Source organism: Ascidia mentula, chromosome 3 (genome assembly GCF_947561715.1).
Source record: "Ascidia mentula chromosome 3, kaAscMent1.1, whole genome shotgun sequence".
In the NCBI taxonomy this organism is placed as follows: Eukaryota; Metazoa; Chordata; class Ascidiacea; order Phlebobranchia; family Ascidiidae; genus Ascidia; species Ascidia mentula.
This window is the reverse complement of record NC_138568.1, coordinates 22163179-22177279: the sequence shown is the minus strand read 5'-3', so window position 1 is coordinate 22177279 and position 14101 is coordinate 22163179. Positions and strand designations below refer to the sequence as shown.

At 39.4% G+C, this 14101-nt stretch overlaps 2 protein-coding genes across 2 annotated transcripts; one reads left to right on the top strand and one right to left on the bottom strand.

Moving 5' to 3' along the window:
• Positions 1-903: 903 nt before the first annotated feature.
• Positions 904-2633, bottom strand: LOC145895123 (prostaglandin E synthase-like). The gene is made up of 3 exons (XM_082983882.1): positions 2190-2633; positions 1792-1874; positions 904-1477 (listed from the first exon to the last, which is right to left on the bottom strand). The coding sequence occupies exons 1-3, from the start codon at positions 2310-2312 to the stop codon at positions 1234-1236; spliced, it is 450 nt and encodes a 149-aa protein (XP_082840008.1). The 5' UTR covers positions 2313-2633; the 3' UTR covers positions 904-1233.
• A 1304-nt stretch (positions 2634-3937) lies between these two features.
• On the top strand, positions 3938-13933 carry LOC145894184 (uncharacterized). Its single transcript, XM_082982675.1, has 3 exons — positions 3938-12339; positions 12546-12650; positions 13054-13933. The coding sequence occupies exons 1-3, from the start codon at positions 11570-11572 to the stop codon at positions 13268-13270; spliced, it is 1092 nt and encodes a 363-aa protein (XP_082838801.1). The 5' UTR covers positions 3938-11569; the 3' UTR covers positions 13271-13933.
• The last annotated feature ends 168 nt before the right edge of the window (positions 13934-14101 follow it).

Below are 14101 nucleotides of genomic sequence, written 5' to 3'. Positions count from 1 at the left end.
TTCAACACCCACAATAAATCACGTGATTGGGGAGAGTCATGAATAGGATTTACAAGACCTATAGGATGTTTAAATATTTCGCAATATTCACATTGAACGTTCCAAAACCATTTATTGTACAAAAAGCAGTCTTTTATATTTAATACATCAGTTTTTAATAGCAATCGGCAATGTCCCGGCGAGTACGTGACGTAATTTTCCTTCGAGATTGGGTAAGTGTGCGATCGGAAAAATAGTACAGCGGTGTTGAACCTGCGGACTTTAACAATAACTGCCGAGATTCCATCAAACTTTGAAACTTTTAAGTAAAACTGGAATTTATTTGGTTACTTGAGAGCTGTGAGAAATTTAATTCGTAAACATGCCTTACAGCGCAACTTAGGCCGGGTCCACACTCACGCTTTGCGCCGGCGGATTCTTTGTTTGTTTCATTATACGCCGGCGTGCGGGCGTACGCTCGGGACAATGAAACAAACAAAGAATCCGCCGGCGCAAAGCGTGAGTGTGGACCCGGCCTTAAATACAAAGAATACTTGTCGCTACGTCGTTCCAGCAAGAAATTAACGGCTGGTTTGTCCCAAATGGCCACAAGAAACATAAAGTTGCTAAATTTAATCACTTAGAAATCTCATATAGGGTTCGAAAACACACTGGACCATTTATCCTGCATGTTCAATTGTTCCGGGAGGAATTTTCTACTTTCAACTAAGGGCAATTGTTGGCAAAATCTTGCTTATTAAAACAAGACTATTGCTCTTTTATGAACGAATATTCATGGGGAGTGCTGTTATTTTTCAACAGTCAAAGGCTTTCACTGAACTACGTGACCCGAACCCCGTTTACGTTACGCATGGTTGCACGCACGTGATTGGTATGACGTTTCAAGGGGCAAATTAGTCGTGTCTTTATTTCAAGTGAAGTCAGGTGCGCGGACATATCTGTTTTGCAAAAGAAATCTGAGCTCTGTACGTCAAAATGACAACGTTTTCACAGCTTACATTAGAAGAAATACAAATTTCCAATTGTTTCGCACAAAGGATATATGAAAAGGTAATTTTACTTCCTGAAAATAGAATTGAGCACCCAAACTCGGGAAATGCAAGCAAACGTACAACAAACGTATTAAACCATTGTGTTTTTGTGATTGCATAAATGCGTACGCCGTTGTGAGAATAACAAGCAAAGCGACAGAACGACTGATGCTGAAAGTTACTGACGTTGACCTTTGTGACGTCATAGAGAATACCACAACAATGCACACAGCATGGGTAAGTGCACAAAATACAAACCAACGCAGTACACAATTGAACGAATAGGAGCGGGAAACCTGAACATGTACGAACACAGATAGCTCCACCTAACGATAGTGAAGCATCTCAGTGTCCATGTGTAAATGTACAAGCTGGGTCCGGCCAGGGAGTAAAGCAAGGCGGTGACAAGAAACGGAGGAATGTTTTCCATTCCGTTTCTGTGAATTCTGTAATCATAAAAAATTAAAAATCGCAATGACATAAAAGGTATAGTACAAAGCATATGGTGGTAGCTCTGTACTGAAGCATTCCCGTACTTTTAATACCAGTTTATCCCTCACGCATATGATGGCATTCCAGACAACAACTTCAACAAAACGCGGAAAACATTATTTTCCGGTAACTAATTGGGACATACGATAATAATTACGCAATGAAATACTGACAGTTATTTTTCACGACATGCAATTCGTTGTGACTCAATACGTTAGCAATGGGGTGAACTTTTAATTAAACTTGAGAAACATGTTGTAGAGAATACCTTCTCATTCTCTCCACGTCCTCGCTTTCACGATAAAACTGCAATCCGCCACGCCTGACTGCATCCTCTGGGTTTGCGAAGGACTGAACGATGGTTATTGTTGTTAGCAACCCGGGATGTTATGGGATTTTATACGATATAGACTTTGTAGAGTGTATGACGACCAAATGCATGTATTATATGTCAATTATTGTTTTTTCAATTAAAAGACAACAATTTTAACATTCCTGGCTGATTAAACCATTTGTACAGAACCATATAGCACACGAAGAGCAATAAAAACACTGCCGTTTGCTCCAATGCACTTAAATAGTGAATTAAAAAGCTTGGCGTCTACACTTGGTAAAAGTTATACGGCGTCCGTTTATGGCTTACCGTTCTTATATCAAAGAACTTACTTTGGTTTTCACCCTTGCTTGTCCAGTCAAGAAGCTGAGAAGGACGTGAGTTAATGTGAGGAGAGCGGCGTAAAAGGCGAACACTCCAATCAGCTCATCTGTTACATTGGAAAGACGCAACATTCTCCTTTGCGCTGAACAACTTCAGATTATAAAAAACAACTTCTCAAATAACTTGCTGTAGAAAGTGTTAATACAAGGAGTGTGATATAAGCCTGAGGCAATTTGCAACTGCTAGTTTTAATATGCTGCAGGCGCTTTTAGTTCTCTGGCCATTTGTCCATAAAACCCATGTAACTCTGATTTTGTTTTTCTTTGCTGGAATTCTACCAACCATTCACATAGTTACAGTTAGATGAACGTAGGGAAACGTATCAGAAAACGATCATTTTGCAGCATGAAATCACCACTAATATAGAAATAAAACAAGTCCTAATACAAAATATAAGTTGACTCCCGTGGTGTCTTTTCACTAACAAAGCTCAAACTTTTTATAACTTGCCGAAAGCCGGTTTACAGCCTTTTACCGCGGGTCCGTTCTTTTACTGGATCACTCCAAAGCCCTAAACCTACCAATTTAAGTCACGCTCCAACGCCAAAAAGCTATTTTGGTCAAAGTGGGAGCTCGGAGTCACTTTGGGACGTGAGAAACCGAAACCATTGTCTATTATTTAAGCGTAGAAGAAAATTATCAGCAAATTTTGTAAAAAAATTGTGTCTCAATTTTCTGGTTGCTTGAATGACGCCACGTTTAATAAACTTAAAGTTTTTCTTAGGACGTTTAATACTTAATTTTTCCACAGATCCCTTTTATTATTGTTTAATAAATGATGACCGGAGGTACCGGGCATAGTTTAGCCATGCAATAATTTACTCTGGCATCAACGGTAACAGGATGAAGTATTTCCATATGTAAGAAAATCAAGCTATAAACATTCAACTTATTGCAAAACCAGGAAAGTCGTAAACCATCCCAAACAGCTGTCAATCATCCTTAGTAGACGTTTTAAACACGACGACGCAACATCGCGGACTGTCCTGACAAAAGTGATGAAGGAAAACCAGGAATTGTGTCACAAGAAACCAACATTACTTCAAAATATTTAATGTACGATGAACTATACTGTAGGCTGAGTTAAGTCTGTAGGTTGAGTTAAGCCACGCACTAGCAATGCAAAAAAAATGTTTCAATCATTTTTTTGTACAGTCCTGTATTCATTAACGACGGTAAGACTTTGCAAATATACAAAATAATTTGGGCAAGAAATGTCACGCATTACTTCACATACTAGCATGGTTTGATAGAAATTCAGAAAATCAATATAATGCGTTTGTTAAGCGTGAGCGCCGTAAATAACCACATGTACTGGTTAGTGTATTGACTTCACACGCAAATATATTGTGTTTTCACATCAGAATAATTGACAGAGCAACTAAACTAAAAAAGTTGCACGCTGCCCCGTTCGCTGGGTTGGATTGAAACATGTGCGATTCGTCGTGTTGAGTTTTGTCGAGGCCACACCCAATGCATCGGTAAAACACTGTGCGACGGTTGGTGTCCACATTTTTTATGCTGTCTTGACGGAAGCTGACGCCAAAGAGCTTCATTGTCTGATGGAGAATTTTGCAACAGAAAAAAGCGTCTGGATTATCTGGAATCGGGTGTGATGAAGTCAGAAAGAAGTTTATGGAATCTAGTGCGACGTTAGAAAGAAAATGCTAGACTGGGAGCTCCTGCGCTTCAGCAACTATTGTTTGTGTGTTTAGGCCGCCCCGTGATACCAAAGCTAAATCATGGGCGCGGCAAGTGAAGAAGGGTGTGACGTCAGAAAGAAATTTCTAGAATCAGGTGTGACGTCAGAAAGAAATTTCTAGAATCAGGGCCAGGTTTCGCAATAATGTCGTCATGCCCGAGGTGAACGGATATAAAAGGGTTGCGTCAGACGGGAGGTCGGTTATGGTAAGATCGGGGTCCCCAAACTGTGTGGCGTAAAGTGGGTTCGTGCCGCCAAAATTCTACAGTTGATAAAGAGAGACTGCAATTTACTTTCAGTGCCCAATAACTTACTAGTAGTCGTGTGACGCAAGTTTGCAACACAAACCACTACAATTGCAGTGATGGGCAAAGTGTTTACGGAAATTGGTTTGTTTGGTGACGGTGGGCTGCATGGAGAATACGGTAGAGTTGCTGTGATGTAGTATACAGTAACAGAAAAACGATTTTGTTTAGAGTGAAACTGTGTTAGGTGTCTGCGATGGGCGAGCTTGGTAAGTCATGTGTTGTTCGTCTGCCGGGGTTTTATACAGGGATTTAATGCGTTGTGATATTTTTACAGTCTTTGAAATTATTTTATACTTTATGGTGTACAGGATTTTACACAGAGAGACAAACATTTACAAAACTTAAATCAAATTAAGTTATTTATTGTATTGAGTGTGTGACCCACTGATAAACGGTGCCAAGGTTTTAAAGTGTGCTTGTGCGTTTAATGATGTTGAATTAAATTAAGTGATTGACATTGGCTTTACAAATATCTTGGATCCGACATGGCCACGTGTTCCCAAAACAAATTACCGTTACATGTTGGTGTTCTTCGGTTCGAAGCATGGGGCAATGGAGCAATGTAACGACCGCGTTCTTTCAACAGCCCTTATTTTAACGAGCAGCAAGGCTCCAGTAGAAGCAAACTGCTATACGGAGATCACGTGTATGAAAACAGGACGGCGAGTGTTCGACTCATGAACAAATTCCAGAACATCGTGACGTGTGTAGAGTTTCCGTGACGTAGTTTTGTGCGGAACAAGTTTGGAACATAAATCACTACAATTGGCGTGAAGGGCAATATTTTTGGTGGGAATGGGTTTGTTTGGTGACGTAGGCTTGACCAGAGTTTCCCAACCTTTTTTGTAGCGTCCAAATGTTTTAAAGAATCCTAATTTGCATTCAAAAATCTTCAAAATTCTCAACCGGTTTCTTTACACAAATTTGGATGATATGTTATTAAATGTGGTAGCAGTTGAATGTTGTGGGCATTTAAGTAGAAAAAACATACCAGAAAACATAGCTCGTGAACCCAAAATATTTTTCAGGCGTCCCAGCTTTGGCTCGCGACCCACACGTGTGGAAAGCAAAGGGCTAGAGAGAGGATACGGCAGAGTTGCGATGCGTTGTTTAATAGATGATGCAAAGAGAGAAACGATTTTGAGAGGAGCAAAATGTGATAGGTTTCTGCGTTGGGGGAACTTGCTAAGCCATGTGTTACCAGCCGCCTTGAGAATGAACCTTCGCCTAATACGAGGTGGTTGTTCGTCTGCTGGGGTTTTATGCGTTGTGATATTTTTTGCGGTCTTTGAAATTATTTTATACTTTATGATGTACAGGAAATTACACAGGGAGACAAACATTTACAAAACTAAAAAAAACGATTATAAACTGCGTGCATCCTAATAATAGGGTAGAGTTGGGAATAATCAAGGTTTTTATCATGTCGAGGGTTAGGCCAATCACCCAGTTAACATTGTCTGTTATAGAACCTGCACTCAACGTGTGGTTACAACTATAAGGACGATAATCACCGTATAAAATAATATTCTCGTTTCAAACCGTGCTGTTTATGACCATAAAACTTAGCACAACAGTGCTCCACACCTTTTGTTAAGTATCCGTCGACGCAACCCATAAAAGACGCGCGAAACACACTCCTTGGGCCAAGACCTGCTCCTCTCGTAAGTTCGGCCGCATGTTGAGCCGTAGACACCGTACAGCACCTGCTAGGAAGGATGTGTGCATTGGGCTTAGATACCGTACAGCATCTCCTGGCAATAATCATGACAGCATCGGTAACGGGTTTCGAGTGGGGAGCTACACTTACCTACATGACAGCATTAGCAACGAATTATATTGTGAGTGCGACCGACTGTTTAAACGGTGTCATAATCTGGATGTATTTTGTGAGGTCATAAAGTGTCGTTGTACATTTGATAATGTTGAATTAAATTAAGTGATTGACCTTGGGTTTAAGATTTATTTTAGCATGAGTCAGATATACGGTAGTGTTTCTTTTTGTGTGTTTTATTAAACGTCACTGCACAAAGTGGTGCCACCTTTGACGTGATAATTAAACAGACATTTAAACCCCTGATTTAATATTAAAATTTAAAGGGGTTGAAAAGGCTGATTCGGTGTTTGACGCCAGCGATTTTGATTGATATGACGCAACCACGAACGCAGGCACGCCTGGCGTTAATTTGTCCAATAGCAAACAACTTGCATTGGAGTTCATTGTCGAGCTGCTGGGTTTTGTGCAGGAAATTATTAAACTTTTCAACCGTTTTGGGGGTTTTCTATAACGAGGCATTATGGAGGGAGCAACAAAAGAAAAGAATTACGATTAGGCAGCAAAATTGTAACATTGCTAAGTGATATTGTTTGTTATAAGATAATACCGGCATGTCTGGTAAGGTCGGATTGGAATATTCTGCACTTTTTGTTTGGAGTTTTGTAAACCGTACAACGCCCAGAACAACTTCAGATATTTGGAAAACTATTGTTATTGCTGACAGACTGGCGATGGCTTAGTGCATTTCGCTTGCATAGCGGGCATGGCTTCAGTAACTTATGTTTGCGGGGTTAGGCCGTCACGTGATACTAGAATCAGGTGTGACGTCAGAAAGAAATTTGTAGAATCAGGTGTGACGTCAGAAAACAATTTGTAGAATCAGGTGTGACTTCAAAAAGAAATTTCTTAAATCGGGACCGGGATTGCAATAATATCGCCATGCCCCGCGGTGAGCACATAAAAGGGTTGCGTCAGACGGGAAGTCGCTTATGGTAAGATCATTGTCCCCAACTATGTGTCGTAAAGTGGGTTCGTGCCGCCAAAATTCTATAGTTGATAAAGATAGATTCCGTGGCATTTTGCGGACCCCACTCTTACAGGTTTGATTTTGAAAGACTGCTTTTGCGCAAATTTTTGGTTTGTGAAATTGAATGTGGTTCGACTGAAACGAGGCAATAGTGACGTAACAAGGTGATGTTTGTGAGTTAAGTATCAGAAATACCTTAGAACACGATGTGAGTTACTTTTGTATTGAGGACGGTAAACGTGGGATTTGTTGGTTTGGTTTGTTTTTCCAAATCAAATACAAGATGCTGATATGTTTCCCGAGCACCTACAAGTCAGTTGGAGCGAATTAAATATTCCCGCATTCGAGAAATAACAATAGGGTTTGTGGAGGACGCGATATTTCTTTGCACAGGCATCGCTACACTTACCTACATTACAGCAGCGTCAGCAACGAATAATATTGTGTGTGCGACCCACTGTTAAATAACGGTTATATAAAACTTTGAACGCGGGTTGCTCAGCCAACTTACGAGGTAGCGGCATGTTTTTTTTTCACACTTTATCTTAGGCGTAGACGGTTTTATCTCATAAAGCGAAACGTATTTCCGAGCATTTCTGTCGGAAATGTACAGCAACCGTCCCAGATATTCCAACGCCAAATTTATCCACTCTTGTTGGCTGCAAAAAGAGTAGACGAATTTAAATTTATACACATTAACAATAAACAATGCTCGAAAAAGAGTTCTTACCTTTGGCTGGGTACAAACATTCAACTAGTTTCGAATAATCGACTTCTCCATATTTCGTAACAATGTATGTCGTATCTTCGCTGTTTGCAAATTTGTGCCGATCAAACAGCCGCCAAAACAAGCCGCCCAATCTTGAACCTCGCCGCCACCGATCTCTCTGCTCGCGCACGGCCGTGAGTCTCGCTGATTCCAAAAACTGGCCTCGTCGACTTTTTAGATACCCCCGCCTAATGGAGTCCATGCAGCGTAAAAACAATGTTGATAAAACAACTGATAAGTAACATTCCTTTGTGGTAATCAACTATAAACAAAAATGATGCAAACATAATTTTGTAAAATGGACATGTGATATGGTTAGTTTTTGTGGTTGTTGTTAAATTTAGCATACCGCGATTCGTAGTTCAACCTACCTACTTGCACGCTAAACGCAGGCCGACCAAGCCATTGGTGACGTCACTTTTCACGCACGAATACATTTGGGTTTTTCGAACGTCGCACTTGGAGCTTAAAAATGATTTGTTTTCCACAATAGCAAAGGACTTTGTGGTGACGTGTGTAGAGTTTCCGTGACATTGAACGTAGTTTTGTGTGGAACAAGTTTACAACACAAACTACTACTATTGGCGTGATGGGCAAAGTGTTAACGGAAATGGGTTTGTTTGGTGATGATGGGCTGGAGGATACGGTAGAGTTGTGATGTAGTAAACATTTACAGACAAACGATTTTGTTAAGAGCAAAGCTGTGCTAGGTTTCTGCGTCGGGCGAACTTGCTGTGCCATGTGTGACCAGCCCATGAACATGAATGCTCACCTGATACGAGGTTGTTGTTTGTCTCCTGGGGTTTTATGCACGGTTTTAATGCGTTGTGATATTTTTTACGGTTTTGGAAATTATTTTATACTTTATGGTGTCCAGGGGTTTACACAGAGAGACAAACATTTACAAAACATTTTAGTTATTTATTGTGGCTCAGTCGTCAGCGCGCGATGTTGCGTTTCTAAGCAACCCCGGATACGGAAGTGACGTGAATGAATATAGGACGGCAAGCGTTCTCTTTGACCCATAAATAAATTCCAGAACTTTGCGAGAGGTTGCGACTTATAGAATCACTGTTGGAGTTTTGAAATGCTTTGTTTCCTTTCAATAGAGATTCCGTGGCATTTAAAGTGTTGCTCGACACTGAACAAGTTTCCGCGCAAAATTGCACAAATTTCGTCACATTGCTACGACTTGCTTCTGTTAATTTCAACACAGTTTTAATATTCGCTCTGGAAATTCCAGAACATCACGTGAGGTTCTGCTTCAATGAATCATCGTTGGAGCTTTATGCGGTTTGTTTCCCTCAATAGCAAAGGACTCTACGGTGACGTTCGGTGATTCGGTCGTTGAACGTAGTTACGGTAAATAATCTTTGGTGTTCGTCGGAATACAGCGCGGGAAAAATGTAAATCAACGAGGAAGTTCAAATGTTATGCGTCATAGCAGATTATAGCTGCAGGTACAATCGTAATATGTTGCAGGTTTGATTTTTAAAGATTGCTTTTGGGGAAAGTTTTGGTTTGTGAAATCGAATGTGGTTCGACTGAAACGAGGCCATATTGTGACGTAACAAGGGGGTGTTTGTGAGTGAAGTATCAGAATCGCTCACCTTAGAACACGATACGAGTTACTTCTTTATTGAGTCCTGTAAGCGAGGGATTTGATAGTTTGGTTTGTTTTTCCTAATCAAATATAAGATGCTGATATGTTTCCCGAGCAGCTGCAGGTCAGATTGAGCAAATTAATATTCCTGCATTCGAGAAATAACAATCGGGTTTGTGGTGGACGCATCGCTACACTTACCTTCATGACAGCAGCGTCAGCAACGAATAATATTGTGTGTGCGACCCACTGTTAAATAACTGTTATTTAAAACTTTGAACGCGGGTTACTCACATTTTATCTCAGGCTTAGACGGTTTTATCTCATAAAGCGAAACGTATTTCCGAGCATTTCTGTCGGAAATGTACAGCAACCGTCCCAGATATTCCAACGCCAAATTTATCCACTCTTGCAGGCTGCAAAAAAAGTAGACGAATTTAAATTTATATACATTAACAATAAACAATGCTCGAAAAAGAGTTCTTACCTTTGGCTGGGTACAAACATTCAACCAGTTTCGAATAATTGGCTTCTCCATATTTCGTAACAATGCATGTCGTAGCTTCACTGTTTGCAAATTTGTGCCGATCAGAAAACATGCCGCCCAATCTTGAACTTCGCCGCCGCCGATCTCTCTGCTCGCGCACGGCCGTGAGTCTCGCTGATTCCAAAAACTCGCCTCGCCGACTTTTTTGATACCCCCGCCTAATGGAGACCATGCAGCGTAAAAACACTATTGAGAAAACAACTGATAAGTAACATTCCTTTGTGGTAATCAACTATAAACAAAAATGATGCAAACATAATTTTGTGAAATGAACATGTAATAAGGTTAGTTTGAGGTTGATGTTAAATTTAGTCATCGTTAAATTTAGCATACCGCCAATCGTAGCACAACCTACCTACTTGCACGCTCAACGCAGGCTGACTAATCCATAGGTGACGTCATACTTTACACGCACGAACACATTTGGGTTCTTCGAACGTCGCCCTTCAAGCTTAAAAATGGTTTGTTTTCCTCAATAACAAAGGAATTTGTGGTGGCGTCTGGCGTGCAGAGATTCCGTGACATTGAACGTAGTTTTGTGTGGCGCAAGTTTACAACACAAACTACTACAATTGGCGTGATGGGCAAAGTGTTTACGGAAATGGGTTTGTTTCGTAACGCTGGGCTGGAGGATGCGGTAGAGTTGTGATGTAGTAAACAGTTACAGACAAACCATTTTGATAAGAGCGAAACTATAATAGGTTTCTGTAATGAGTGAACCCGGTAAGCAAACCCTGAAAAGGAACCGCACCTGATATGAGGTTGTTGTCCGTCTGCTGGGGTTTTATGCATGGATTTAATGCGTTGTGATGTTTTTTACGATCTTTAAAATTATTTTATAATTTATGGTGTCCAGGTGTTTACACTGAGAGACAAACATTTACAAAACTTAAGTCAAATTTAGTTATTTATTGTGGCTTAGTCGTCAGCGAGTGATATTGCGTTTCTAAAAAACAACACCGCGTACGGAGGTCTGAAAAATGCCAAACAGGACGACGAGGGGTAACAGGTTTCGAGTGGGGAGCTACGCTTAGCTAACTCACAGCAACGTCAGCAACGAATTATATTGTGTGTGTGGCCCACTGTTAAACGGTGCCATAGATGTACTTTTCAAGGTTTTAAAGTGTGGTTGTGCAATTAACGATGTTGAATTAAATGAAGTGATTGGCGTTGACTTCACAAATATCTTAGATCAGACATGGCTACGTGTTCCCGAAACAATGAAAGTTTATTTAATTTTTGTACGTGTCCAGGAGAATAACAGAAGTGCACAAATTACCGTTATATGTTGGTGTTCTTCGGTTCGAAGCATGGAGCACGAAGCATTTTTTGTCTCATGTCGGAAAAAAACACAATAATAAAACTTTATGACGAGACAAAATATTGGCCCAGCAAAATCATAATAATATAAATTAAAATGTTTTCGTTGCAATGCAACATTTTTAACATTACCGCTAACTATCAAATATATTGCATTTTTTCGTAATTACAAATTGACATTATACAAGCAATCTGCTACAAACGACACGGGCGTAACCCTTAAATAACATTTTGCAGCTGAAATTTAGTACACAATATCTTACGTAACTGCAACAATGACGGATGATTATCAGGAATTTGTAGATGATGACAAAGCATTCCGTGACGAACTGCAAACATTCCGCGACAAAAAGCCTGAACTAGAGATATTACCCGATTCAACAGTAGCACTCAATGAAACTCTGTTTAAAAACCTGACAAAATATTGCCAAGATTACAATGAAGGGAAAAAAAAATGGGAGAAAATCCCTGTGCCGATAAAAGAAAATATGATTAAATACAGGCTGGAAGGATGCAAAGGGCAACAAATGCTTTCTGCATTCACAAAAAGTGTTCAAAACCAAGCAAATTTTGAAAAAGGAAGATGTTTCTACCTACGCTGCGGGTCTAATGAGAGTCGAGATATTATTTTGCTCGCCAACCCAACTAAAGAGCAACCTGGGAACGGAATAATTATTACCTCCGCCAATGTTTCTAACACACAGGGTAACAAACAACCTAGCAGTTACCAATACATTCTGGCAAAGGGCAGTGAATTGCGTGGGTTTTGGGAGTATTTTAAGAAGTTTATGACAAAACCAGTCAGTCTGAATGGCAATGATATATTTTTCGAGCTTTCCGTTCTCATTTTGTACGAGATTGCCAGACGACTTGTTCCAGATATTGAAAAAAGTCCTCGAAAGAAGAAGTCCCTCGATTCCATTCCTGTGCTATCCTGCATCGTCGCTTGTCTGTTGAGAGTAGAAAGTCGAAATAATTGGGAAAAGAATGCATTAAAGAAAATGGACAAGACTTCTGATGAATCAAGCAAAAATCTGCTGATGAGGTCGGTTTTTAAAATTCTGTATCAGTTTACAACAGGAAAATAATAATATTTTTCAGCATATTTTACCGATTGACTTCTATGGTTCTTTATCTTTAAAAAGTTTTTCTCGGTGTTTGTTTCTTTTGCATGAAAAAAGTAAATCTATTATTGACATTTTTTGCTCACGCTATTATTTGCAAATAACTTTGTTTTTTAACTGTTGCCAGTTTCATGAAAGATTTGTTGGATCATGAGGAAGAAATTTTGGAGGAATTAATCGACGTTTTTCGAGGCGACAGAAGGGAAGCAGCGGCAGTAAACATGCATAAACGGTGTGTAGGGATGTAATCATCGTAGAGCTTTTACTTTTCCTTGTTGAATCATATTTGTTTTATTGTTTACTGATAAAAACCCGACAAAAGTGTTACTCCTAATCTTCATGGTTACTAGAAAGACTGCGAAATTACATGTAAAACTTTTCTTTTGTGTAAACTGATACCAGCACGTTGTTCATTTATTCAGTTTCACTTAAAAGCACGTAAATGACCTAACCTGCAAATAAGTTATACAAATCCTGTTTTAAAAACATGGTACACGAGATGGGCATTTCCCTACGTGAAACTTATTTAATAGAAACAGATGTGCAACATTTAATTTAATTTGTAATGGGATTTTCCTGCTATCATTGCGTCATTGTTCCTAACTGGGTAATAAGCACCTCTTTAACTTCAACAGTTTCTTCAAACGTGCAAACAATGCAAAGAAACAAGACCTCAAACAAAATCTAAACGACAAGAGTAAAGAACTCTTCATTCCAGAAATTGAAGACCTCTCTAAAAGTGTCCAAGGGTTAAATTTAACCCCTTCAGCCAGCTTTTCTGAAGAAACTCCTAGCTCTTCTGGAACAACAAGCAGGAATCTGAAGAAACAATCAGCGAAAAAGAAAAAATAAACTGACAACGCAATGCGTTCAAATGAATATTAACCTGGACACCATGAATTTACTCATTTGATCATTCACAATTGGAAAAACGATAAAACGTATCAGTCTTGTGACACCAACCTGAATATTCAGTTAATGTTATTTTTCACCAACAAATTCCTATTTTCGCAATCTCTTTACCGAGTATTTATTTAGTGCAGCATTGAGTTTTTCTTTTTGATTGTGGATTTGTTTATTCTTGTAAGTATTTGAATTGAATTATAAAATCTGGAAGAAGCAAAATTGGCAAAACCAGATATTGCTTTTTAACTTTGCGTTCCTTGGCAACCAATATTTGCTGGTCGATAGTTTGATGTGCGTAGCCTAGTATTTAGTTTGAATTTAATGTGTTTACAAATATAAGCAAACGCATTTAAATCTCATCTCAATCTGATTGCATGGTTGGTATTGATAATTGTGGCACGATATTATCAACCTTTAAAATTTATTTTAAGCATTGACTGGTTTTAGCTTATTTACAGGAGATTTTGAATAAAAGTGTCTTTTGTCGTGTTTTAAAATCGTTTTGTCGACATTGCAGCGCATATTTTTGCATGTGCTGTACCTTGTGTAGTTCAATTATACCCAGTTTGCTGTTCTCTAATTCTGTAAATAAACTTCATACAAGCTTGAAAACAAGATTTCGGGATAATTTTTAGAGCGACCGAATGAAATTGCAGGGATAAAGCCAACTTAAACCTTCCATTCAACAGAAGCCAGCAAATCGCAAAACTAAACTAAAAACACTGAACGAATCTTTTTTAACAGTGAAACGAAATGGAAAACCCCTGGTAACTCGAT

What these genes read in the sequence shown, in the direction of transcription:
- LOC145895123 (XM_082983882.1), bottom strand. Translation starts at nt 2,312, where the DNA reads ATGTTGCGTCTTTCCAATGTAACAGATGAGCTGATTGGAGTGTTCGCC. An exon ending in AAGCAAGGGTGAAAACCAAA is followed by an intron (nt 1,875 to 2,189) that starts GTAAGTTCTTTG and finishes ACCATCGTTCAG; the next exon opens with TCCTTCGCAAACCCAGAGGA. An exon ending in GACGTGGAGAGAATGAGAAG is followed by an intron (nt 1,478 to 1,791) that starts GTATTCTCTACA and finishes TTATGATTACAG; the next exon opens with AATTCACAGAAACGGAATGG.
- LOC145894184 (XM_082982675.1), top strand. Translation starts at nt 11,570, where the DNA reads ATGACGGATGATTATCAGGAATTTGTAGATGATGACAAAGCATTCCGT. An exon ending in AGCAAAAATCTGCTGATGAG is followed by an intron (nt 12,340 to 12,545) that starts GTCGGTTTTTAA and finishes AACTGTTGCCAG; the next exon opens with TTTCATGAAAGATTTGTTGG. An exon ending in GCAGTAAACATGCATAAACG is followed by an intron (nt 12,651 to 13,053) that starts GTGTGTAGGGAT and finishes TAACTTCAACAG; the next exon opens with TTTCTTCAAACGTGCAAACA.